The following is a 27,864-nucleotide window of genomic DNA, read 5'->3' as shown; positions in this document are numbered from 1 at the left end:
TAATGATAACATAAAAGAGATGACTATGGATAATATTCTTTAAAAAAGGAATCCAACCTAATACTGATGTTTAAAAGATTGTTTAAATTATTTTTTTGTTTCAGATTTGAATCATACATTCTATATAATGGATAGGTTTATTCCAAAAGATGCTCTGATACAATTTCTTACAAAGTAATGTATCACAGAAAATATGATCATTTTGTTTTAAATAGTCTTGATTCTAAAGAAAAAGCAGTAGCTTTCTCTCAAGTAAATCTAAGGACAATAATATAAAGTAACCCCAAGGTGAATCATAACACTGACATTACTCCTCATGCTAGTGCTAATGCGGCTTGTGTTTGGGCTTTTTGGGGGAGGAGGTTGTGCTTCTAGGCTTGGTCTACACTACCCCCCCTAATTCGAACTAAGGTACGCAACTTCAGCTACGTGAATAACGTAGCTGAAGTTCGAAGTACCTTAGTTCGAATTAGTTCAAACTTACCTTGGTCCACACTCGGCAGGCAGGCTCCCCCGTCGACTCCGCGGTACTCCTCTCGGCGAGCTGGAGTACCGCAGTCGACGGCGAGCACTTCCGCGTTCGACTTATCGCGTCCAGACTAGACGCGATAAGTCGAACCCAGAAGTTCGATTTCCAGCCGTCGAACTTGCGGGTAAGTGTAGCCAAGGCCTTACTTTCTTTTACATCGAAATGAAAATATAGTTTTCATGTGCCAGGCAAGGCAAAGTCCCTTAAAATACTAATATTATAATAACAATCTAAAATACGTGAGGCCAAACTCTCTCTACAACATATGCCTAGGGGCATGACAAGAAAGCTGCGTGATTCAGACCTATACAGCTGCTATGCATAGGTTAGCAGTCATTGGACTTGCAGACACATTATTCAGCAGCCATTTCACAGCTAAAACCTATATAGAAATGCAGGAGTCTTTTGCTGAATCACTCCAAGCTCAGGTACAAAACCTTGCTATAACATGCAGGGAAAGGACTGCCAAGTCATACTTGCTGGAGTGGGAAATGGGGTAGGAAAGTAATTAGCTTCAACTGTCATAAAAAAGAAGAACCGGAGTACTTGTGGCACCTTAAAGACTAACAAATTTATTAGAGCATAAGCTTTCGTGGACTACAGCCCACTTCTACGGATGCTGTAGTCCACGAAAGCTTATGCTCTAATAAATTTGTTAGTCTCTAAGGTGCCACAAGTACTCCGGTTCTTCTTTTTGCGGATACAGACTAACACGGCTGCTACTCTGAAACCTGTCATAAAAAAAGAGTTTCTGTGAGCAAGAAGGAACTAGGAGGTTAGGATGGAAGAAGTCCTGAAGGGAAATCCTAGGAAACTGGACTGGAAGTTTGGAGAGAAATAGCTCTGACAACAGTGACAAAATGTTTGTATATAAGCTTTGGCTGCATGAAGCCTTATTCTTTTTGTCTATGGCTATGGAAGTTTGGTGCTTTATCCTTTATTGTGTTTTAGAATATCTTAATACCCAATCTGTATAGGTTCCATTTGTAAAAGCCAAGACTCAAAGTTGCCTGTTTCATTACAATACATATTTTATCCTTGTACAAGTTAACGTGACTTTAAAGCCTGCCTAGAGATGTGGAAAACAAATTTCAGAACTTCAGAGAAAATCATGCTTTGAACAGTTTTGTAAAACGTGAAATGATTTGCGGTTTGGTTTTGAATTTTTCATAGTTGTCCAGAAAAAGTAAAAGTTGGTCTTCATTGCCAAAACTGAGAAATTTCATTACAAAAGGGGTAAATTTTCATTTGAGACACAAGTCAACAATTGTGATTTGTTCTTAGGCAAAATATGCCATTTGTAACGATAAAAAAAAGTTCTCTAGTGAAAATGAAATGTTATTGGTGAAAAATCTCAGTTTCTCTTTACATTTGAAAATTTCAAATTTTGCATGTGGAAATTTGTAAACTGAAAATTGATTAATGTTGTTTAAAGCTGTACAAAGCTACACTAACGGTCTTAAGTGAGAATGAGCACATTGTTTTAATACAACCATCCTTTGGACCTCATGAATATATTATCTCATCGTGTCATTAGTCACACCATATTTTTCTACCAGCAAAAGGACAAGTAGAATCATACTTTAATGCATCAGCATTTCATAAAGCAAAATAAAATCATTTTAATTTAAAACTTAAAAGAGAATGGAATGTTCTACACATATAACACACAGCAAAGGGACTGTGTGGAATAAACAAGTTATTTTCTCACTTTAGGAATGACCATACCTAACTGATTCATGGCTCTGCTGTGCTTCACCACTTATCACTTTGCCTGACTCATGAAAATAACATTTATGAATTCTCTTCCTTCCTCTCAATGCCTGAAATTTACCTCTCACTGCACAAAGCCTGAGTAAAAGGAGCGAAACAGGAGATTGGGGGATGGAATTAAACCTTTCAGTCCCCTGGAAGGTTGTGGGGCTGCAGTGAGGGCCTTCAATGCTGCTATTCCAACCAGGGCCGGCTCCAGGGTTTTGGCCGCCCCAAGCAGCCAAACAAACAAACAAACAAACAAACAAAAAAGCCGCGATCGTGATCTGCGGCAGCAATTCGGCAGGAGGTCCTTCGCTCCGAGCAGGAGTGAGGGACCTTCTGCCAAATTGCCGCCGAACAGCTGGACGTGCCGCCCCTCTCCGAAGTGGCCGCCCCAAGCACCTGCTTGGTAAGCTGGTGCCTGGAGCCGGCCCTGATTCCAACCTATAGGCTGGAAAAGTCGCTGAAATTCCTATGTGTTTTGGCAATTGGATGAAATCTACTGAACCCTCCACAGGTCTACAGCCATATTGTACATGCCTCTCCATGCCAGCTTATTCAGACCAAGTACAGAGGCTCATTTTGTCATAGGTAAGGGATAATAAGGTAAATTTCTCTCAAAGGGGCACCCTTGGGGCATGGGTCCTCTACACTGGGGTGAATTTCACCAATTAGGAACACAGTTGGTGATCCTGCAGCCTTTATTTAGATAAAATGGTCACTAGAGTAACAGGACTTTTGTCTGGGTAAACCACACAAGATTAAGCATATATATAGTCTGAAATGCCTTCCAAGTTTCAAAAAGGGGCCACATTTCTGACTGGGACATCTCTGCATTGCCATAATACAAATACAAAATAATTGTATTTTCCAGCTTTAATTCTCATTCTAACTATTCCAAGCTTTTTGAATAGCCAATGTAAAGAAGGTCTGCAGTGTAAGTACTTCATTCATATGGCAGAATTAAAGGATGACTTCAAACAACTCCACTATGCACTGTCACATGTGGCATGCTCCAAATGGCCACTGACACGAGTATAACCTACATGCATGAAACACACAGCCATGGATTGGGGATGTTTGGTCTCAGGTGGCAGGGTAAAGGAGCAACCTCTTTCTGTGGCACATTCCCCTCTGTACAGCTTGACAATTACACAGGAGGAACTGCTGGTGCAACGAGCAGTAACTGACCATTGTATCTTCATCTCCCATTTTACAAACTTCAAAGGGAAACCCAACAGCAGCATTACTCCTAAGATGGGGCTTCCTGAGCACTGTGAGGAGACTTGGATCTCCGGGGATGTAGGCTGGTTTTCCTGGTAAGCCATGAGCTCCACCAGATTTATAGACCTCACCCTTTCCCCCTCTCTGTGAGCTCCTAAACCCTCTTCCTCAAGGGCAGGAGACAGAGGAAACACCACAAGCTGAATCTTCTCCTCTGTGTTGAGAACTTTTCTTCATTCATGGTTTTTCCTTTTGAGGGAGGTATTTTTCCCTAAATAATCAATGGACTGTTACTGCATGAGATTTTAACTGGTTTTCCCATTCCATATCCATTAACACTTTAATATCTAATAAAAATCAGAAAGTCCCCTAGTAAGATGCCTTGATACTACAGTGATGAGCACAGAATAAATGGCTAGATAGATGGATCCTAAATATTTCCTTTTATCAACTTTAAATAGCACAAAAATTCATTAGACATAGTGACAAACATCTACAATTACAGAAAGCTTTTGGGGTATTTTACTCCTATTCAGACAACATTTACTCGTGTCGGTCTAATCATAAATATAATTATTCTTGAGTGCTCTATTACAAAAACCAATAAACTAGGCCTCAATAGAGATTCTGAAATTACTTAACTTTTCTTTAGGAAAATATTAAAACAGCATTATCACATCAATGAGAGGAAAAGACAGGAAGATAATAAAGTTATGTTAAACCTCCCTGTATTTACTCATGTGTGAAACAGTTATGTCTGGTCACATAATTGCAATGGTTCTGAGAAATATTTCATATTTTATAATGAACATTAAAAGAGTTTGTGGATCATTACTTTATATGAGTTCCAAAGTTATTACATAAAATCCAACAGGAATGGTTATAAATTATTTGATCCTCTAGTCTGGCCTTGGTAAACATAACATGAAGGCTGAAACATCTCAGCAGACAAGATTCATGGTAATAGGTAAAGTGTTTCTACAGTTAAAGAAGAAAACACCAGAGTACTTGTAAACAAGAGTCTTAACATTTTTTGTTTGCTGTTTCAAAGAAATTCTTTTCAGCAATGAGCTTTAGTCATTAAAAAAAAATAGCTTTGTCTAGAACAAAAGGAAAACTTGCTCACAGGCATGTTCTTTCGCCTACCAATTTGGCATGGCCCTAAAGTCACTGTCAAATTCTTGATCTTACAGCACAGTATATGTTTAAAATACTGTACTTAGCCAGGAAATAATATCACAAGCAATTATTTGATTTTCAAAAGGATCCTGAAGAGCATCTCATTGAAATACGAAAAATACAGTATACTAACAAAAATTACATACTTGACACAATTATGTGGAATTTTTGTCTTCAAAATAGAGTTGGCAGGCAGCATTTTAATTAATAAATGATCATTTGTGTCAGAGATAAATGTAATACCACAGGAATTGTGTCCCACTTACTCCTATTTGCTCATATTTGTATCAGGCTATTATATTTTGTGTCAAAAATATGGAGTGTTTTTTTGGTTGGTTTTCATTCTATAAAAGCTTTCAAAGAATATTAACATGGCAAACTCATTAAGATACACAGAACAAAACATTCAATAAACATTGGAAAAGTAAGTTTAGATAGTCTTGTCAATAAAAAAAACCTTCCTACATTTAGGAAGGTTCAGATCAAACATTCAAATCCTGCAAACCCTCAAATGAGTATTCCCTAGTCACTTGAGTGGTCCAATTGCTCATCTATGAAAATCCCTTCATTGCAGGAATTACTGGGTGAAATTCTATGGCCCATGTTATGCAGAAGGTCAAACTAGATGATCCTAATGGTCTCTTCTGACCTTAAAAATCTATTAATGGGTTTTCAAGTTTGAGCTTTATGGGCCTGATCCATAGGCCACTGAAATTAATGGAAAGACTCGTACTGACGTCAGTGGTCTTTGGATCATGGCCTATGGAGTATCTGATGTAAGTCTTATTAGCTAATTGTTTTTTCAACTTTATTCCACAAACTCCTAAAGTTTGATTAAAGCAATAAGCCACAATTCTGTGGTTGCTAAGGCACTTAGTTTAGGCATATTCTTTCATCACAAAACACTTGGGTATGAACCTACATGCCTTGCAATCATCTACCCTTGATGTCGAAGATGTCCACTGTAACTTCACTCCCTATTGAGTGTTCCTAGCCAAAAGACATTCTGTTTTACATTGTCGGCTACCTTACAAATATCTCTTTGGGAAAATGTAATTCCAGAAGTTGAAGACATAAAATTGGCACATTTGAAATGTCTTACTTTAAATGTTATGCTATTCTTTACATTTTTGGCATCAGAGCCACCCAGAGTAGTGATGAAATATTTTTAAGATGCATTCTATTTTCTTCCTCATTTTCTTCATTCACCTGGGTTCTTTCAGTACACTTGAGCATTTCTTCTTCACTAGTTGTCCATCAATTGTTTGCATAAGTGTTTAATTTGTTAAATAACTACTTTCTCCTCAACTCATTTCTCTTTAGCTTTTTGGGAATTTTTAATGAAGATACAAAATTACTTTAGTAAAACTCTCAGATTAAAGTGAGAATGTTTAAAGTATTTCCCAAGTAAAAGAAAATATTCAGATTTAAAAAGAATTCTTTTCTGTATGTAAAAATGCATAGCCAACAGTATAGACACTGAAAGACCTCACAAAAGTACCAATTTGCAATGTAAGGAAAAGTGTGAAACTGGATAAAGCAAGAAAACTACCCAGTGTTCCTATAATGTACCAAATCTATTGAATTAAAATATTCTGTTAATTTCTTTGTAATTTCAGAAGTATGCATTTATGTCATTACACTTTTTCTTAGTTCATGGAGCTAAACTATCTGGTTTAGTTTAGATATAGATATAGATACAGATAATATAAACACCACGAGAAAGTTTTTAGAGATTTTTTAAGATACTTGGTTTTTAAAGATAATATATTCATCATTGTTTTTCTTGTACTGAAAACATTTTGAAAATATTTTGCTATGTCCTCTAGGTGGTGCTAATACTGCACAGCTTTGACTTTTCAGCACAATGAAAACATTAATTTGCTATGAGATAATTTTTGACGTAAATGTAAAATGGTGCCCATTCGAACTCAGTAATGAAGCATGGTGCATTTCTACAGCTCCTAATTTGACTAGTTAAATGACTCCATTACGTGTCTAACAGACAGAAGCAAATAATTTCTGGTCAGTTGACGCTCACTTATCCGTATCATTTTACCCTGAAAATAAAGTCTCTAATCTACAGTTTCTTTGTCTTAGTTTTTTTAAAATATTATTAAAGCAAACATACTTAAATAAGAGAGATTAAACCAACACAAACTAACAATTAAGACTACAATACTGAAATCAATTTTATGTAATATGGGAGGATGAATAAAAATTTTTTAAATTGAAATAGTAAATTAAATGAATGCTTGTCCTGGTTATTTCAGCTGTGTTGTCTGACAACATTTCTATTTTTTTAAATAAACTCTTTTTTCAAAATCATTGATTTTGAAAGTCCAGTTAAATACTGTTAGCTACTCTATTAAACTTTATCACAAAACTTTGAGACTGTTTAGAAAGACCCTTTATGGTGTATAGCAATAAAATAAAAATGCCGTCTTAATAAATATCAGGTGATGAATAATTTTGCCCTGAGGAAAAAAATGGTTAATGCTGAATCTTAATGTTCCTCATCTAAATGCTTTTTCTTCCTGCTAAAAACAAGTTTAGAATTAAAGCATATCACTTTACACATATTGCATGCATATTAGTGAGACACAGCTGCTTATGTCCCACTCTTAAGAGCCATATGATTAAGTTATGGGATATCAGATAATCCAAAGTCTCTTTCTATTGGTCACCTTTCACAGACAAAGGCTTTTTAGTTTTAAGTCCATTTAATGACAGAATGTCCAATTCTATAAATGTGTGAGTAATTCCAGTGGAACACCTGTGGCTCCCTCCACTAGAATACAGAGTGGAAGATATAAAATGTCATTACAGTAACATTCACTGTCTGACTTTAACTGACAAAAGCAAAAATATTCAGAGTCAAGGCTGCCACTCCACCCCTGATGTATTCCATCATGCTCAGGTTTCCGGGGTCTCAGAGCAGTAAGTGTGATCTTATATATCATATCCAGTACCAGTTTTTAATCAAAATGAGGTGAATTAAGGACAGAGTGGCTGTTTTCTGGTTTAAGTTGCAGCCTTAGGGGGTTCATTTCCATGGAAGTTTGCAGGGACAGAGTCACTTGACTCCTATAGTAGTTAACAGGAGGGATGGGACAAATTCTTCCTGCGCCATTTGGAAAATTTAGCATCTAATCTTATTTTAATGCCTTTTGCACTTACATTTCTTTGGATTATTTTAAGTTATATATATATAATAAGATAGAGAATATTACAAATATTTTGTTTCTATTTTAATACCTTTGATGAGAGTCTGAGACTTCTAAAGAATGGTGGGGACATACATTCCAGGGGATCTAGACAGTCGAACGAGCTACTTTTATTCCTCCCTTAGCTCACTCTTTTCTATTGATGTTGTCTTTGCAACCCCTGGCAGCAGAACTGCTATGACCCAAATCTAAGCCTGGAAGGTTATAGTAAAATGAATGGGCTTCTTCTGAGTATCCATTCCTTGCATACAATATGCATACAATGAGTTAGGACCAGATTTACAACTAAAAGATAAAGCTGTTGAATTTCAGCAGGGTTAAGTTTTGATAGAAGTGTCAGTGACTCTCAAGGCTAGCTCCTGCTCTCAAGGAAGGCAACGGCAAAACTTCCAATTGACTTCAGAGAGAGGAGGAGCAGACCCTGTATGGAATAAAAGAAATGGAAGAAGTGATTCTATATGGAAATGGCAGATGTTCAAAGAGGAATTCATATCAGTATAAAGAATATACATATAACTTAGCAAAAATACACTAAGGACACAAAAGCAACCTCTAAATTTGTGAGTCAAAAATCTTGGATTCCTAAGAGGAAGGATGGACTACTGATTAGCATGCTAGCGTGGGTCTCAAAGATTTGGGTTCAATTTCCTGCTTCATCATAGATTTCCCATGTGACCTTCAACTTAGTCCTTCTGCATCTCAACTCCCCATCAGTGAAATGGGAATAACAGCACCATCCTGCCTAACTGGGATATTGTGAGGATAAATACATTACAGATTGTGAAGTGGTCAGATACTACAGCAATGGAGGCTATATAAATACCTATGATAGATATGTGTAATGATCTGACATTCAAAAGTTGGGGTGAGGCCACCTTTAAAAAGAAGCTCTAAGAGCAATGAAAAGTTCATTTGGAACCAACAAAGCTGTGCACTCCCAGGCTCCTGCTCCTACTAGTTTCAACTGGAACAGGGGCAGATCCATGTTGTCAAGAAACACCAGCTACCAAGGATTAGAAAGATTAACAAATGAAATTAAAGGTAAAGTGGTAAAAATGTATTGGGAATACAATTTAAGATCCAAAATCAGTCACCAAAGATGGGCTCCATGCCAGAATTTTGCAGGAAGAGGCAAAGGAACAGGGAAGCTTTAGCAAATATCTTTGGAGGGAGAGGAAATGCCACTGGATGGGAGGACTAATGTAGTAACAGCTCTAGGGAAGATCAAGGAAATTAAACACTAGTAAGCCCAACTTCAGCAGTGGGGAAGGTATTGGAAACACTAATCAGGGACAAAATAGGGAAAGTTATGATTTAATTAAAGATATTCAGCATGGTTTCACAAAAGGGAGATCATACGTAACAAAACTAATAGAATATTTTGAAAAAAAATAAAGAAAAAATAAAATGATGAAGAAAGCCGTGAGCATGATTTACTTGGACTTTAAGAAGGCTTTTGCTGCACTACCTCCTGAAAGACTAATTTACAATGTGAGTAAGTTTTGAAGAGAGGGTGAGCTGAATACTGGATAAAGAACTGGATAGGATATTGAAGGCAAAGCTTTTCCTTACATTAACATAGAGAGATTAGGACGATGGGAGGTGTTGGCTGGTGTCCCACAAGCATCACTAATAAGCTGATTTTTTTTCACTTTCTGTATCAGTGACCTGAAAGAAGAAATCTACAAGAAAGGGGGATGAAATTTACGTAATATAGAAAATGGAGGGGAAGCTGCAGACAGTAAAAATGAGGGTGTCAAAAAATGAAAAATGCAGAATGTCTCTGAGGGAATAGGGAAAGCGATTTTATACAATTCAATAAAGAAAAATTTAGGGTGAACTACGTACAAAGAGAAAAGGAATGACATGCTTAGAATTCTCATCAACTAATGGGGACGCAACAGAAGTGCTGTGAGGAATTCTGAATAAAGTGCTAAAATCTTAATCACAAGACCCAACAGCAGCACAAAAAAGTAAAGATACCTCTGTGATACACAAACCGAGGTATTGACTGTAAAGTGTTAGAAACCCTTTGGGCACTTTATAACAGAATAGCAAAGAAATAATTTGGAATATTGTACATCAGCTTTGACAGCATTATCATTAAAAAAATTGAGGAAGTACAGGATATCAAGTGACAAAATTATCTTAGTCAAAAACAAACCAGATCTATATTCCTTAGACGAGGAGGTTAAGGAGTACGGAACTGCTATAGAAGGCTACTTAAGCTAGTGTCTTATCTAACAGCAATTGGGCATGATCTGATGCTAAGAGAAAGTAGGCACAAAAGGAATTCAGATGGAATTTCTTATGGCATATGCCACCAAGGACAGCAGTAGCAAAAACTTGTGTAACAAACTATTACAGAAGGAGTTGCTCAAAAGAAGGAAAGAGAGAGAGTGTAAGTGACGGTTGTCCCTGACCTTCCATCCTAAATAACCTCAAAACATATGAGCCATGATTTAAAACATAGACATTTGCAGGCAATTGCATACATATCATGGGTGAGATCCTCAGCTGGTTAAGGTGGCTGAGCTCCATACATTTCCATGTGTATATATAATGTATGGGTCCAAATAAGTGAAATGCATGCACAAATTAGGTGTAGGTATATACATATATCCAGGTAGGTATCTGGCTGGCCATGAAAATACACAAATACCTGACTGGACATGTATCTATGGCCCAGATCCCAAAAGGGAGTTGAACGCCCCAGTACCTTGCAGGATCTTGGCCTGTGTGCATAGGTTATGCATATACAAAAGTCCATGTGCTTAGAAAACTGATACTTCTATTTTTCAGATTCTAAGAAAATATATAGAATGAATTTAAGCCTTAACGGCATACATACTTTTTGATGATAGTAGTGGATCTCATGAACCATGTATGAAGTCAGTAGAATGATTATGCCAAAAATCTTATTCCACAATCCATCATGAAAATGAATAGGATTTAAATACTATACTATCCAGAAGGCCCCGTCCCAGTCAGAATTAGTGCCCCATTGTGCCATGTGCTATACAAACGCACACATATACACACATACACAATTATCTCGACTGCCTTTCAACCTAGGCATCATTAATTAGTTGTTTACTAAGGGTTTGTCTACATAGGGAGTTATTCCAGACTAGCAATTCCTGATTAACTCCATGTGTGGATGCTCTTATTCTGGAATAAATGTGTCTACACATATTGTTACTCAGGAATAATTAATCCACTTTAAAATTCACACCCTACTTTTTTCTGGATTGACTTTCATGTGTAGACAACCTCTTACAAGCACTGTTCCATAAGTGGGCTTTGAGGAAGGATTTCAATGACAGATTGGAAAGGAAGTTCTTTGTACAGGGATAGTGTAGAAGAAGAAGGTGGAGGCACATAAGAAGGTAATCAAGGCTGACATCCCTGTTATAGCAAAGGGTGCAGGAAGTGACGTGATAAGACACCAACAAGACATGGTTAGAAGATAGAAATATAAAGGCTCTATATGCTACAAAAACTAATATTTTCAGACCAGCCTGTAGTGAAAACCGGAAGCCTGATCCAAACCCGACTGAAGTCAATGGAAAGTCCCCCACTGATTTCAATCATTCGATTAGGCCACAAATGCTGCACTCATTCTTACTTTCTGTCCATCAACACTTGTTTTATTTGTAGCTATATTACCAAACAGCACTAAAACTGGCAAAAAATGTTTCCCACTGATCTAATATTACAACAGGGATTAGCCAGTTTTCATAATGAAATACAGCATCCGGTCTGGATATTCACGTAGAGGCATCAATATACCTATAACTCCAATTAATGGCAATGAGAATGACACATGCTTTGGAAAGAACTATTGCCAACTATCAGCCTTGTGTATTTAAAATGGCTGAATAACAAATCCCTAAAAACTGTGAAACCCCAACAGCCCCTTAACTACAATGTCACAGTCTACAAGTTCAGGGTAATAAATACTAAAAATATATAGATTGTAAGACTAAGACGTGGATCAATAGTTAGGGACAGAAGGGGCGGGGGAGAGAGAGAGAGAGAGAGAGAGAGAGACAAAGATAAGTTCATAGCACTCAAACAGCATAACAAGAAATTAATGAGTATGTTAAAGGTGCACTGTCCATTATGGCTTAAATGTTCCAATAGTTAATTGGGAAATGACAAACAATTACCTTCAAAATTGTAAAGAAACAGGCAGATACTATATGTTATTTGCAGTTAAAACAAAACAAACAACCAAATACAAAATTGGAGTTGGTTGTTTGCCATATTGCCCGTTCACTGTGAGATTTCTAAAAAGAGAGGATTTGTTAGCTGGATATAAAGTGGGTCTTTAACTTTGGCCTAACTTTATCCCCTGCAGCTTCTCTGTAACAGGATGATGAATGGCACAGGAATTCAGGGTTCCTCTCCTGAATCACCTGCATGTCAGGTGCTTGTGTTCTGTATGAAGATTCAATCTAAATTACTGAGGAATCATAGTGGTAGGTGATCTTCAACCAGGAAATAGCAGGAGGGAGGGGTATCAAAGTATCTTTCTTTTTCTTACTGAACAGAGGGTGCTACGGATGGAAGGGGGCCATCAGGGCAAACCCTAGAAGCAGCCGACCTTGGGGAAAAGGCTTAGACTGAGCTTTCTGTTTTGTAGTTATACTTACATTTGTTAATAAAGCCAGGAAGGGAGAAAGTTTGAATTATATACCTGGTATATGCATGCTTTGTTGAGAGGAGGATGGGAACCTAATTTGCTTACACTCCCTCCAAAAAGATTTTCATAAAGATAAGAATATGGAAATGGATTCAGTTATCTAAATATACTAAACCTTTAATTTACAACAGAGCCTAGTTCAGTGCCCCTTAACGATAACCAGAACCATGAATACAAGGCTTCTTGAATGAAAACAAAGCGTTAAAATACCTGTCTGGATTTTCTCTTGAAAATCAGTCATTGAGAATCATCTGTCAGTAAGACAAAATTAATTACTACATGTAAAATTGAGAAAATCAACACAAATTTAAATATTACATAATATTACAAAAAATGTTATAAAAATCCTATTGTTAATTAGTGATGCATGTGTACCTTTTTAATAACCAAAAATAGCCAAGATTTACCACTGTTATACATCCAATTTTAAAAAGTGTTTTTTTTTTTTTTTTAATTTTCATTGACTATAGAAGCTTTGGAAAAAGCCTTCTATGAAATACAGTAACTTGCAAAATTCAGTCATCTTTTTGAATATTTGTTAAAGGGTTGGTGCTGAAGAAACCACGTTAGCTTAAGTGTTAGATGCGTGAGCTTAGCAGGTAGAGTAAATAAAAGCCCTAACCACTTCATTCCCTAAAATCAGGGCAATTATCATTCTATCCCAGTGCAAATATTTTATTAATTTATGCAAAGCTGGTTTTACTTAGACAATTAAATCAATTGCTGTAAATACATTAAACATGTTTTTATATTTAAAATGTGAATTTAGCCCTGTATTAAATTTTTTAGGCCTTATTCGAGAAGATTGTATATGTTTACAATTAAAAAAAGGATTTAAAGGGCATTTGAAATTTGGCAGTGACCTCATGCACAAGTCCCCCTGACTAGGGCTCAGTGGAATCCAACATCCCCCCTCCAAAAATGATTTAAAAATTCTAGCTGTCATTTTATGTACAATATATTTACGAAAAGGAATGATTTCTAAAAATATATATATATACCCTCTCTCTATAATGGAGGCATCGCATTTGCATTATCTCCTTAAACACTGCTTAGCTTAACCACTTTTCAACACATAACCTGCTGTCCTTTCAATGAGAACTATTCTATGATTACAAGGGATAAGATGCAAGCTTGGTCTGGAATTCTGGCCTTGTACTCACAAGTACCGATTTAAGGCTGACTCTGTATGCTTTCTTTTTTTTTTTTTAATAGACGACAGTTCATTTCCAACATCATTCCCCCTCCTTCCAAGCATCCCCATTCCCCCAAACAAGAAAGATTGTTTTGTGAATGCTGGATCATGTTACTCTATTCTGTTTTAGGGAGCAGAATTATACATTGTGTAAGAAAATGGAGAAATAGATCTACGCACCCAGCAGAGGACACAGGGGGCTGGAATTTTAATGTTGTTCCACTATCTATCAACAGGGATAACAGCAAATATTTCATTTCACTTTTCCAAACTGGCCCTTGTGATGTTTAGCCCAAGCACCTACTACTACTCCACTAAAGTCAATAGGACTTTTGCCATTGACTTCAATGGCAGGGATTGGGCCATAGAGCTCACACTGTGAGGTTCTGAGTGTCTCAGGTTAGGGACTGAACATCCTTTAGTTTCAAATCAGAATGGAGGACACTCAGCATCTTGCAGTATGGGGCCTCAAATGCTCACCCATGCCTCAGAACCAATTCTATCTATGAGTGCACTCTCGCTGAGCACTGGGTATTTAGCTCTACCTATTAGTAAGCAAACAGCTTGTGGCATTTCATAAATTAAAAAGAAAAAACCTACTGAAAAGCAACTAAAAATGTAGTCCAAATCTTTGTAGAGTTGCAGAGCACTCGGGCCCTCTAGGAGGGCCTCCCATTAAAGCAATCTCCTTTGGCATTTAGACTGGTGTTGATAGGCTCTGGAGGGAGCTGTTACTAGCCTTCCTTGACCCGAGGGTGTGCCTCCATAATGTAGACCCCATAGGTGAAAAAAAGGGTGTAGGGGCAGATCCTAAGTTGTGATAAAGGTACACCAGTTGAAGATCCATCCCAGAGAATTCCCATATATCCCTTCCCCAAAAGTGATCTCTGTACTGTCTAGGCATCTTGTTTAAATTCTAACCTAACTCTTAAGTTCACTGCCCCAAACTACTTTAACGGTGAGCTGCTTTTTCAATCAACAATAGACAACTATTTAACTTCCCTTTCTCTCTCTGTGATATTTGGGGAATATACTGTACAATTGTCTGTAAAGCACTTTGCACATCTATGGAGTGATAGAAATAATTGATTTTCAATGGGATTTGTATTCTTAAGTCATTCAGGTGACTTTGAAAATCCATTCCAATAATTCTAATAAGGAGAAATTTCATCCACCTAACCCATTGCTATTAAGTACCAGTCTGGAACAGAGCAGACGTCCAAAAACTAAGTGACCACACAATTAAAAATTAAAAACACAAAGTCGGTGGTCAGTATTGCTACTGCCACTACTTCAGGACAAAATCACTCCCACACGTTCTTCTTGGCTAAATCAAATGCGTGTTACAAAACACTGCTCCTACTGCTAGAACAGTGCCATCAAGAAAACTCCTACAGCCACAGGTGCACTAGAAATATGTTGAATATCGTATTCAGAGAGACAACTCAGAAGAAAAGCACCATGGAAAGCACTGTGAATTGCCATGGCAAAGGCCTAGGCTCAATTCTCTGGCACTTATTCTCTCCCCAGACTGGCAAGGGTTCAGTGCGCAGCAGGTTTAGTTCCTTTTGGAAGGCAACACTTCTTGGTCCTCTGCTGTGACACTCTATAAGGCCAAGCAAGGAGAAGCACTGATAATTTGGCAGATCCAGCACTTCATAGTCAAGGAAGGTCGGAGTAAAAGTTCTCCATTAAGAACCAGGAAGAAAAATTTCCTCTGATGAGGATATAAAAAGGAAAAGGGGGGGAAAAAAAAAAAAAAAAAAGAATGAACACTGGTTGCCAAATTTGAAAAATCAATTATTCTGCTGAACACCAGTAGTGATAAATATAGCTGTCTCTACCCCCTCGTCCTCCTCCATAGAACAAATTGTTAAAAGACCCAACAAGCTGTTGAACTACAACCCTCAGTACCGTGCCATCACTTTAAAAGTACAAACCAAAAGATCTTGTAAAACAGAAGCTACAAATCTCCAGACACGATTTTGGATTTGCCATCGGTGAATCCCCATGCCTGTTCTGTTAGGTTTAAAACTTCCATTCTGCATTTGATGTGTGACCAAACACGTGCAAATTGAAGCTTGAAAATCACCCAACAGAGTCCAGATCATGACTACAGTTTTTGATTCATTCCATCTGAAGAGCAAATCCCCACAGTCACTTAAACACCCCTAAGATCTTCTTCAGCTTTGAAAAAAGCATTTGTCATCATCATTGTCTTTGGTCCAAATGTTGTACTTTTTAATGCAAAATAAGATTACCGAAAGCGGTGATAAATACTGCTCCTCAAGCAATATGAATAAAAAATGGTGGTGACAAACTGGTTTCTGTGAAGGTGGGTCCTACTGAAGACACCACACTAGTATTAGCAGGCACAATAATATGCTTCACTTCTTCAATGTATGGTTGATAAACTAGGGAAAATTTAATATGGTGGGGTGATAACACTGGACACTATGCCTATCCGTAAGTGTAGCACAGGGACAGGCAGCTCTGTCCACACAGAGCCTCACTGAAGGCAATGGGAGAGTGGATGAAGTCAGTGGGGGTCTGTGTGGAGGCAGTCATGTCCCTGTTCCCTTCATAGTGCAGGAACAGGGCCCAACTTTGCCTTTTTTGTGAAATTTCTCTTTTAAACTATAGTCTTTTACAATTTATTTACTTTTAAAGTGATGACACTAAATGAAAGTGGTGCAATTCCAAGTGTCTAGGGCCACAATGACAATCTTCAGAATACTGCCTTAACCAAGAAACCCATGAAGAGATGCGCATAGATAGAAATGGAGCTGGGACTCTTCAACGTGAGGGAAACCAACAAGCCAAAGGCAGAAGTATTATTCTAATTGGATGTTTTGTTGCTAGTGCATCTAAATAAATCAGTTGGTTGCACCTTGTAGTGACAAAGGCCACCAAAATGTGATTTCTGATTGTTTTCCAGCGTATGGCTGGTGGGGAGGGGCTGGTTAATGAATATCTGTTAATAAAACAGTAACTCATGGCAAGCCTCAAAGCTGACTTAACACTTCTACACTCAGGCACTATCTACAAGGAGTGCAGATGTGCCAATCTGCCTCTGGTTGCCAAACTGAGAACATGAATGATAATTCTGGACACCATTTTTGGTTTCTTCTCTTCAGCTGTGTACACTTAAAAAAAAAAAAAAAACCTAAGAAACGAAGAATCTTTATATAAATTGAAGAACAGTCAGCAGATGGTATCATCTAGACCCATCTAATTCCAGGCCAGAAAATCTAAATCCCAGTTGTAGACAAGGAAATAAAGAAAATTTTATAGTGATTAATAGGGGAGAATAGTGACAAATAGAAAACTCTGAGGATATTGTCTCTGTCTCAAGCATGAAATCCTTATAGAGGAGAGTTATTATATGTAGTGATGGGGGACATGGATAACATGCAAACACAGTGTGACTGATTCTGATCTTACTCATAACTGTAAATCCAGGAGTTATTCCTGATTTACACTAATGTAAATGGGATCAGAATCAGACCCCATCTCTCTTTTTCTCAGTAAGAAAATCTGTAAACTATTAAAACTATGAAATGAAACACCAGTTTCCCAAATACCTGCACTGACAAAATATATTCCACCGCTGATCCATCTATAGTATTTGTCAGTTTCTTTCTTTACGTATCTAATGAGGAGGAAGTGAGGAAGACCACATAAAAAATGGGAAAGACCATGATTCCTGCCTCATACATGCAGTGAAGGGGCTTATATGCTTTTCACATAAGCACATACTATGTTTTTCATATTGTTTAAATGTGGTCACCTTTGACTTCTTACTGTACACGTAACTAAATTACAATTGGCTCAATGCTAACAAAATACAGCAAATAAAGACAGAATCAGGTCAGACTTCTGTTCTAATTATCTAACTGGTTTTCCAACCTTGCACAGGATTTGATCATAGCCAAAAAAGCAAAAGGCAGAACAAAACACAAAAAATGGAACCTACAGCAGCTAAGGACTGAGAGTCAGAAGTACATTTTCACAGGAGGCTGGGACCCACATTCCCTTTCTGTGGGTGCAATTTGTATCCAGAAAATGAATTTTAGCCACAAGTCTAAGTAGTTTCATCTCCAACTATCTGATTTTCACCTGCAAGCAGGTAGCTCAAAGCTCAAATATCAAATTCTGCATTGAGTTGTGGGTAGAAATTTGTGGGTGCAAACAGTACATGTCAAAGGGAGACACCACATTACTGAAAATGTACCCATAACGGGATAACAGGCACCCCCAGGGCAATATACCATCCCTTATAATTATCTGAAGTGGAGAACTAGAATTCACTATAACTTGTATTATTACAGCTACTATTAAGGGTTTGGGAGGGAGTTGCTTAGTCATTTGCTTGTTATTCATGTCTATCATTTCAACAAACTCGGCGAATTTGATTCTTTCCTATTTTCATATACAGTGTTATGGGGGAGAGGGGTGTATTTTCTGAAGCAAACATTTCAATTTTCTTTCCATAGGTTTCCATAGGTTACCCTCAGACCAAGAGTATGAATAAATATATGTACTGTAGCTACATAAATATAAGCACACTAATCCATTTTTCCTAATATTAAACATATAAACACTAATCCATTCTCTGTATGAAATGTAAAACTTCACATGTTCGTTGAAGCTCATTACTGACTAGTACCTTAAGCTTGTCAAGTGCTTAAAAGGAGCTTTCCAAGAGAAGTTTGTAGTTAAGCATATGGTAAGCTCGTCCAGTCCATATGACTGGTTGAGCATCGACCATTACTGTTGAAACATGTTTCCCTTAATATTATGACAGTATTTGTCAATGAAAATTAAATTGCTGTCAAACTTTTCCCACTAACTTACAGCACAACACTCAGAGAGCCAGCTCTATGACTCAAGCCAATAAGACCTCTTCTAAATACTCATCCATTTTACCCGCTTCTGAAAAGGTCCTTACGGATTTATTTGTGGCTTTAGCAATAACTAATATGAGTTTTCAGATTTTTCTAAATATTTCACTTTACTCCAAACCAATATATATGAAATCATATTTGATTTATTTAAGGTGGGCTTCCTTAATTTCCTCATTAATTGGTTCAAAATTTGTGAGTGTATCTGTGCAAAATCCCACACAATTATTTAATTGTGTATGAAGCTACCTATTTTGCATGCACATATGTGGCAAACTAGCTGCATTTGCAAATATGAAGTCTGATCATCCAAACACTTACACTTGTGAGTAGTATCGTCTGCTCAGATGTGTTTGCAGGATCAAGGCCTTCGTTGGTGTTATTAAAAAGACTCAAGCAAAATTTGACCCAGAAAGTCTAAAAGACTACACATTTAAAATGAAAGATTATTGCATTTACTCTACTAAAATAATTCAGTAGCAGTTTATTGATGCTATTTTATTGGATTTTAAAAAAATATATGCTATTAATTTCTTCCTCACTTTTGAACAAAATTTCACCTTTCATACAAATGACTAAGAACAGCACCTACAAATATAATGCATTTCTGCATGGAATAATTACATTAACCATTCCTCTATTTCTTCAAGTTTATTTAAACTTCCTAAAGAACTGTATTATAAGCGTCAGACTTAAAGAAAGATGTCAGTGATGAGTAAGTAGTTTGGCAGGAAAAATATATAGACAGGTATATCAAGTGCAACATAATACCTACTTGCATCAAGTAATCAGAGTAATGGTTACCATTTTTCATTTGGTGTGTAACCCTTGCCCCTATGCACACATGAATCCAATCTTACCTATCATCTTAAGAAAATACTTTTATAGTGAGGCTGACTTATCAGATCAGTGTGGAATTTTACCTCTTTGTTATTGTTCTCTGTCCCTTTCATGAACAAATTTTCTCATTAGAACAAGCAGCTAGTACCTTAACATCCTCAAACCTATTTTCCATGTTTGCACACACATTTACTGAAAACAGCTGGGCAAAGTTTTTACCAATTTTGCTTATAATCCAGGGAGTTGTTTGTTGGTGCACTAGCATTTTGTAACAATTCCTACAGATTTTCGAGAACAATAGTTTTAATATGTGGAGATGTCTATTTTAAGCACTCATGTGGTGATTTTCAAAAAGGCCTCTGGGAGTTAGAAGCCCAACTTTCACTGACTTTCTGGGGCAGTTGGGTACCTAACTCCTTTAGAAAACTCCATCCATAAGGCCTTTTGAATTAATGGGAGTTAAATCAAACACTTCAGCAGAGACTTTTAAATTCATCTTATATGCAGCGGTATGTATGAATATGCAATAGTAAGTGGTGTATGCCTTTCAAACCTTGTCATAGCTGAGATGGCCACAGATCCTAAGAACCAAACTTGGCCTTTGGCAGTATATATGCGACACCTATTGAATTTGATCACAGAATGCAGTAACTAATATAGTATTCAAATGCAATAACTAATAAGTACTCAGAGATCCATATCTTTTTAAAAGTTACAGACATTAAGTGCCCTTTCTGGTGCTGCTATTAGTAGTGGAATAAACAACAGGGTGAGCTTATATTGTGACAAAAGCTAAAAGCAAGACATGTTTCATTCTTTTGATCTGGGGCTGCAGAAAAACAAATCAGAGGGCATACGGCTTTTTTAGTTTTGTGATATCTCTTTAGAGAGTACAGGAAAGCACCCAGGTGCTGTTACATGTTGAGCTTTTCACATAAACAATTTTCTACCTCTAAACTCAGTGGGCCAGATTTCAGTTGCAGCCAATAACCCAAAGCCTAATTTTGGCAGTTTGTTGTACTTAGCTACTCTGCTGGGAAATGCATCATCATCCCCCCCAAATCCAGATATAACATTAAAATCTGGAGAAGAAGGAGATGTCTATTCATCTCTCTTTCCTGGAGAGAGAGACACACAAAGATTAAGACTGAAAAAGGGATACAGGATAAGAAAGAATTCCAAAATGACAAGTGCACATAAAGCATCAACCTTTTTTAATCTGAGATATTTCTTTGAGGAATGATTTGCAACTCAAAACGGTACTTGTGTGGCATGCACATGGCTTGGATATGATGAGCAGTTGGAGCAAAGATTAACTGGAAACTCTAGCTGAAAAACATGGGAGAGGGCTGATTTTTCTCTGTGTTTGAAGGTGATAATGTCACACCAGCCCATCACAATTTCAGCAGATAGATGATGGAATTTCAGTCCCATACTTGACATCCAGTACACAAACAGGTACATTTTGGCAGCTTAACAAAAGCCAATGTGGGTGGCAAGGTAGCTGCAAATTTAAGCATGAATGCTCTGGATGTGGGGGCTTGCACCTGATTACCAGATGCTTCAAGCAGATGGCCAGGGAGACGAGAGAACAGGTCTCATGGTTACTTTGATAGGGTTACGAAAAACACCAAAACCAGAGAGAACAGAAAAAATAAATGTTTCCCTGACTGCACAAGATACCAAGATCAACTGGAACACAAATACATTTTATACATTCTTTACCAGACACAAGAGGTAAGTCCCAGAATTTGACTGATGATTAAAAATCAACAGTAAAGTTTTCAACAATGTGGCTCAAAAAAATGTTGGAGCTAAATAGAACTGGAAGTTGTCATTTGAGCACAGGATATTAACACACAGTAGGGTTTCCTCTTTGGAAAGTTCAATAGAAAGTTATAGGAGACTTTACAGTGATGAATAACTCATTATATGCAGAAGGAGAGTCAATATATGCTCTCTGTGAGTGATTGCAGATCAACTATTTAACAGTCAAAAATGTCCGAGCTTGCACTGAAGGGCCATTACAGATGAAAGCCAAAACTAAACAATTTGTTTCATTTTTTACCAATGAACTCAGATACCATAGCAAATTATTCTCTCTAACAAAAAGACAATATCATGGGGGGAAAGGTGGTTCATCATTGTGTGACTTGGGGTGTAACTTTACAAGTCTAATCCTCCTCCGCAACAGCAAGTATGTGGACAAAACCGTGCAATGGCTTCAATCCTCTATTATATCAGGAATGATTGTTGCTTCCCTAAAATCATTCCCAAAGCAAGGTTAGGTAAGTAAGCATGGGTCTGCTTAGTATTTGGATAGGAGACCTCCCAGGAAATCCCAGGCGCTGGGATTTTAAAGAAAGCCCCTCTTATAAACTTAGATGTCATTAGATGTCTGATGTCATCACTGAACTAGTGCGGCAGAATGGTGTCAGGAAGTGGTGATGTGTTACTTGTGTTGATTTTTTCATGAAATGTAAAACACAAAGAATTGGTCACCAGAAATCAATAAAAATTTCATGGCATGTTTTGTAAAAGTAGATGTTTTAGCCCTGGTATCCTGGACAAAATCTGATTCTAATAATTGAATTCTGCCAATTTAACTTCCCATTGTCGTTTCATTTAGATAGGTTATCCTTCACGACTCCTCCCCGACACTTTTGTATTGCATTGCCACTGTGTTTCCAACCAGAGATGGCTGCATTCCTTTGGGGAGTGAAATGATCCATGCATGCCCAGGTGCTACATAAATGTATAACATTAATATTATTAATACATGGAAAAATCATCTCTCGATGATAAACATATAAGGGGACCATTTATGCAGTCCTCACACAAAACTCTCATTGACTTCAATATGGGCAAAGACAGCAGGACTGGGTCCATATACAGAAATATGGTAAATGGAAAATACATTAACTGTGAAAGTCTGTGTTAAATATATATTTAAATATGAATACACAGACATTGTTCTATTTAACATAGTTTGAAATATCTAAGCTTAATAATATTTTGCAATACAAAAGTGGACCAAATATTTCTATGCAACATATTATACTTGTAAAATATATTCTTGATTACATACGCCTGAATCCGGATCTTAATCTTTCACTCACTGGGCCAAGAGGAGGTAAGAACATGGCAGAGCTGAAACACTCTGTGGCTGGGAACACCCCAATGGCTGACTTGAGGGGGCAGCAGTGCCATAACTCCTTGTTGGTCTGCGTTTGAAACAGAATGAAACTTTTTGCTGGAGGGCTGTGGCTCTCTTCTTTCAGGTGTGAAGTAATAGCTGGTGGGAAGAGCAAATGGGAGGAGAAAGTCCAATTACTGACTCCTTCCTGCTGCCAAAGGCTTGGATCCCAGCGTTTGGAAGCACCCTATGCTAGGGGGCATGCCACATGAGGAAGCCAGCTGGTACCTGTGTAGGGGCTGGGGAGGCTTCATGGTGGAGGAGTGATTGTCTCCACAGCCAGAAAACAGACAACTAACTAAATAAAAGAAAAATAAAAAATGGATGTGCAGAATTCCTTACCATACTCTGGCCACAGGAATTTTTGCTTGACGTCTGACTGACAGTCGGACAGATTCTCTTTTTACTTCCCCAGTGTCAGTAGTCTGGCATGTTTTTAATACATACAGAGCCAACTTTGTGTTGTGTGTGTGTGTGTGTGCGCGCGCGCAAAGAATATGGAACACAGCACTTCAAGGAATGAGATAAAGCGGAACGTGGAGGAAAACATTAGCTATAGAGAAGAAACAAGAATCTTACTTACTGCGGCCTCTCCTCTTTAGCGTTCTAATCATTATAGCACATCCGCTCAGCATTACTTTTTCCTTTTGTACAAATAATTAAGACACCTGTGTTCTTTTTATTCAGCAATCCACATTTTAAAGAAAGCCCCTCTTCTAAGCTTAGATAGGTTTTTTTACTGTGTTTCAGCTAACAAAACAACAGTGACTCACATTGCTAAAGATTCATGGGGGGGGGAGGGGAGTAGTAATTTAAAAAAAAATTAACAACCCCACCTCCCCAAAAAACCCTTAACATTAATCTGCTTCAAAATGGCTGGTGGCCTCATACAACTTTGAAATCTGAATAAACTCCTGGAGGTGACTCTTTGCCAGCATTTTCTCCTATGCCAGCTCTCTCACAAACGAACAGCTTGTATCTCCATGAAAACCAATGGATGGAACAAATTGTATTAAATTATGTAAAATGATACTAAAGAGCACAATCTATCAGTGAAAAAATATATTTAAAAAATGGAAAATCTTGTTTTAATAAATTTGAGAATATTATAGAAGACAATTAGGAGGGGAAAATGCTAAATTTTTATTGCACTTAAAGGGATGTCTTGTGGCTATAAGCAAGAAATGAGATTTATCCTCGCATAGGCCAGACAAACATAATTCTTTGGTGCTTTTGACATCTGAGTTATTTAGTCTTCCTCATACTTCAACACGTAGAGAAATCCAATCTCTATGAAGCTGAGCATAGCCCTGTGACATCTCAAATTGTTCCTCCCATCACACTGTAGGAGCTGTCATTGCACATTATGGATCCAAACTTCCTTCCGTTTCATTCAGATAACTCCCCCCCACAGACACACCCTTTTTTTGGAGGGGTGGGAGAATGTAAATAACTGTAATTAGCATCAAATTTGCTATATAGTAAGAAAATTATTAAAAATATTTTAGATACCTCTATGAGGCCTTTGATGATTTAAATATACTATGTCTGTGCAGAGATCATTCAAGTATCTTTGGCTGATGGTTTTTAAAGTGATGATTTCCAAGCAGTCAGTCAGTTAATCAAGAACAAGAAGATATGACTATTTCTGTACCCAAGGAGGCAGAAGGGGTAGAGGTGAGAGAGCTTTTGGCTGATTTGAATATTTAAAGGACACTATATTGGCATATGATTGGAAATTGTAATTCATGGCTTTGTTCAGATAATACACAATTTTGTGGTTGTGGAGATACAGAATTTCTGCAGGCTTGTGCCCAGTTTAGAACCCAAGTAGCCTAACCATATTTTAGGAGATAAAATTGTCTCCCTACTATGGTAATGGCACATGAGTTCTAGTTTTCCTTTCCTCATTGGATTAATCCCATTGTGGCTATCAGACACAGTATACGGCCAAGGATGATAATGTAAGGAGCTTCCACCAAGTCTGCTCAGGTAGATCTTGGGAGCTTATTAGAATAGTCTACTTCTCTAGGGCTGACAGGCAGAAATCCTGCATTTAAACAGCTGGACAATCTTAAAACTGTATCACTACTAGTGTAGCAAAACAAAACCAGATTATTCAGAGGTACTGCCCTCAGTCAAAGAGACAGAGAACCATTAATCCAATCTTAAAGTTAAAGTTAGTTTTAAAAAAAGGTTTTGTATTTTTATTCTTGCAAGAACATTAATTGCAGGCTCATGATCCTTGGTTGCAGAAGACAGTTAATTTAATCTGCAACCATGTTAACTCCCTACATATCCCTATCGCATCTGTGGAAGGACATTTTTATCCCATCTGAATCAGGGTTAGTTTTAACTTTCAATTCCACCCAGTAGTTCTCCACTGCAGATCTTTACAATCCTAAAAAATAAAAATAACTTCTACAGCCAGTAAATCACATACCAGAACAGCTCAGCAGGACAAACATGCATTGTAGCTTCCATAGTCTCACCCCACAGGGAGCCACAAATAATTTTTGCTCTGAACAGAGCTCATAGAGACCTGGAAGTTTAAAATTGTTCCTGGCTTTCCATTGAATAACATTGGAGTCCTGTAAAAATGCTCTCCCTTCTCATAGAATCATAGAATATCAGGGTTGGAAGGGACCTCAAGAGGTCATCTAGTCCAACCCCCTGCTCAAAGCAGGACCAATTCCCAACTAAATCATCCCAGCCAGGGCTTTGTCAAGCCGGGCCTTAAAAACCTCCAAGGAAGGAGACTCCACCACCTCCCTAGGTAACGCATTCCAGTGCTTCACCACCCTCCTAGTGAAATAGTGTTTCCTAATATCCAACCTGGACCTCCCCCACTGCAACTTGAGACCATTGCTCCTTGTTCTGTCATCTGCCACCACTGAGAACAGCCGAGCTCCATCCTCTTTGGAACCCCCCTTCAGGTAGTTGAAGGCTGCTATCAAATCCCCCCTCATTCTTCTCTTCTGGAGACTAAACAATCCCAGTTCCCTCAGCCTCTCCTCATAAGTCATGTGCTCCAGACCCCTAATCATTTTTGTTGCCCTCCGTTGGACTCTTTCCAATTTTTCCACATCCTTCTTGTAGTGTGGGGCCCAAAACTGGACACAGTATTCCAGATGAGGCCTCACCAATGTCGAATAAAGGGGAACGATCACGTTCCTCGATCTGCTGGCAATGCCCCTACTTATACAGCCCAAAATGCCGTTAGCCTTCTTGGCAACAAGAGCACACTGTTGACTCATATCCAGCTTCTCGTCCATTAGGTCCTTTTCTGCAGAACTGCTACCTAGCCATTCGGTCCCTAGTCTGTAGCAGTGCATGGGATTCTTCCGTCCTAAATGCAGGACTCTGCACTTGTCCTTGTTGAACCTCATCAGGTTTTTTTTTGGCCCAATCCTCTAATTTGTCTAGGTCCCTCTGTATCCGATCCCTACCCTCTAGTGTATCTACCACGCCTCCTAGTTTAGTGTCATCTGCAAACTTGCTGAGAGTGCAGTCCACGCCATCCTCCAGATCATTAATAAAGATATTAAACAAAACCGGCCCCTCGTTGTGGGACAGGAGGAATTTTAAGGCCCCAGGACAGAGGATACAGGACTTGCAGTACACCTTCTCAATATAGTTATATGCTAGATTTATGGAACCAAATACATCTAATATTTTAAATAAAGAAAATATTTTAAAATCCACACACATACCACAAATAGCTTATGAGGTGATTAGAGCATGGGAGCGAAAGCGAGGCTTTCCTAACGCAACATGACAGTCCATATTACATTTTTGCAACCTGACAGAGCTCAAAGCCCAGCTTCAAATGGTTACATCTTTGCTTTTACAAATAATATTTCCCTGCCTATGTGATCTAGTTGCCACTGGCAGCCTACCCTTGTGACTCACAACAGCTGGAGTTTCTAAACTGGCAGCATCACAGTGTGGCATCAGGAAATTTAGGATAAAAACATATAAAATATAAAAATAATTTTAATAAATTCTGAAAAATGTAGAGGCGTAAAGATCCGAGGACTAAAAAAGCATCCTGTTAGAAAAACTATTTTTAAAAAGGCTATTAAGAGGTGTGAAAGCAAAGCTGTCTATTATGTTTCTAAAGAAAGGCACCAAACATTTTTCATACCAACAAATTCTGAGTGACCATTTTTGACAGACCGTTAGCACAAGGTCACTGCCAGTCAGTGGGCTGGAGGCCAGGAAATCCTCCTGGGTGTAAATTATAGAACTTTGTACATTAGAGTGCCCAAACAATTGAGAAGAAAATTGAACTTGCCTAAAACTGTTGGTTTTATATCATCTGAATTAAACATGATCTTCACTGATATTTTCTGGGTTTCTCTTTGGTATCCTTTAAACTGCAGGATAATTTGATTTTTTTTCTTCATTATAAAACTAACAGCTATTGTACTTACATATTTTTCATGTTGTAAATTGGAAAAAAAAACCCTTGGGAAAAATATTTCCTCTCCCTATGTATAACTCCCATTAAAGGCAGCAGAAAAGCCTCAACACATGCATTTGCAGGGAGATATGGAAAGACTCACGACTCGAAATACAAATGCTCCTAATCTGAATGATTAAATTTACCCATAGTAACAGTTTTAAGCATCCAGCTTTTTATCCTGCTGAGTTTGGGAGTGGGTGTAGTACTTTTCTCCTGACTAACTCCAAACAGTTTATGCTTTAAAAAAAACATAGCCATGCAATGACCAAATAAACAAGTGGATTACTCAAACTGGGACAGAGTAACACAAACAAGGAAAGCAAACTTTACAGAACTGTGCTGGGACCCTGACAGTCTAAACAGTGAGCCTGGCTCTTTTTAATGGAACATGTTGCCATTTTGTGCATGTGAAAGTTACTATTTGATCTAATATCTAATCTATGGTGCAGCAAAGCAATGTATTCAACAATTCTTTAGCTCCAGGTTTATGCATGTAATTTAACAACATTTTAAATTATGACTATTTTTCCAAAAACTGGCTATGTTATTACATAGAATTAAAGCTTATATTTGCCAAGATTTTTTTGAATATGGTATTTAGAAATGGCAAGAAGGGGGCAGATTTCCAAGGAGCTGGCA

At 37.8% G+C, this 27,864-nt stretch overlaps 1 protein-coding gene across 36 annotated transcripts in view; it reads right to left on the bottom strand.

Moving 5' to 3' along the window:
* ZNF536 (zinc finger protein 536) overlaps window positions 1-27,864 on the bottom strand; it is a 417,537-nt gene that overhangs the window by 66,719 nt on the left and 322,954 nt on the right. For 3 of the 36 annotated variants that reach the window (XM_065567136.1, XM_042852209.2, XM_042852208.2), the window contains one exon: window positions 12,833-12,873. The exons of the other annotated variants lie outside the window; for them this stretch is intronic. In XM_065567136.1, the coding sequence (XP_065423208.1) occupies window positions 12,860-12,873 (14 nt within the window). In that variant the 3' untranslated portion in view covers window positions 12,833-12,859. The remainder of the gene's footprint in view (window positions 1-12,832; window positions 12,874-27,864) is intronic. 36 annotated transcript variants of the gene reach the window in all.

The sequence above is a fragment of the Chrysemys picta genome, chromosome 14 (genome assembly GCF_011386835.1).
Source record: "Chrysemys picta bellii isolate R12L10 chromosome 14, ASM1138683v2, whole genome shotgun sequence".
Taxonomy (NCBI): Eukaryota; Metazoa; Chordata; order Testudines; family Emydidae; genus Chrysemys; species Chrysemys picta.
The sequence above is the reverse complement of the archived record's forward strand: the minus strand, read 5'-3'. Positions and strand labels throughout refer to the sequence as shown.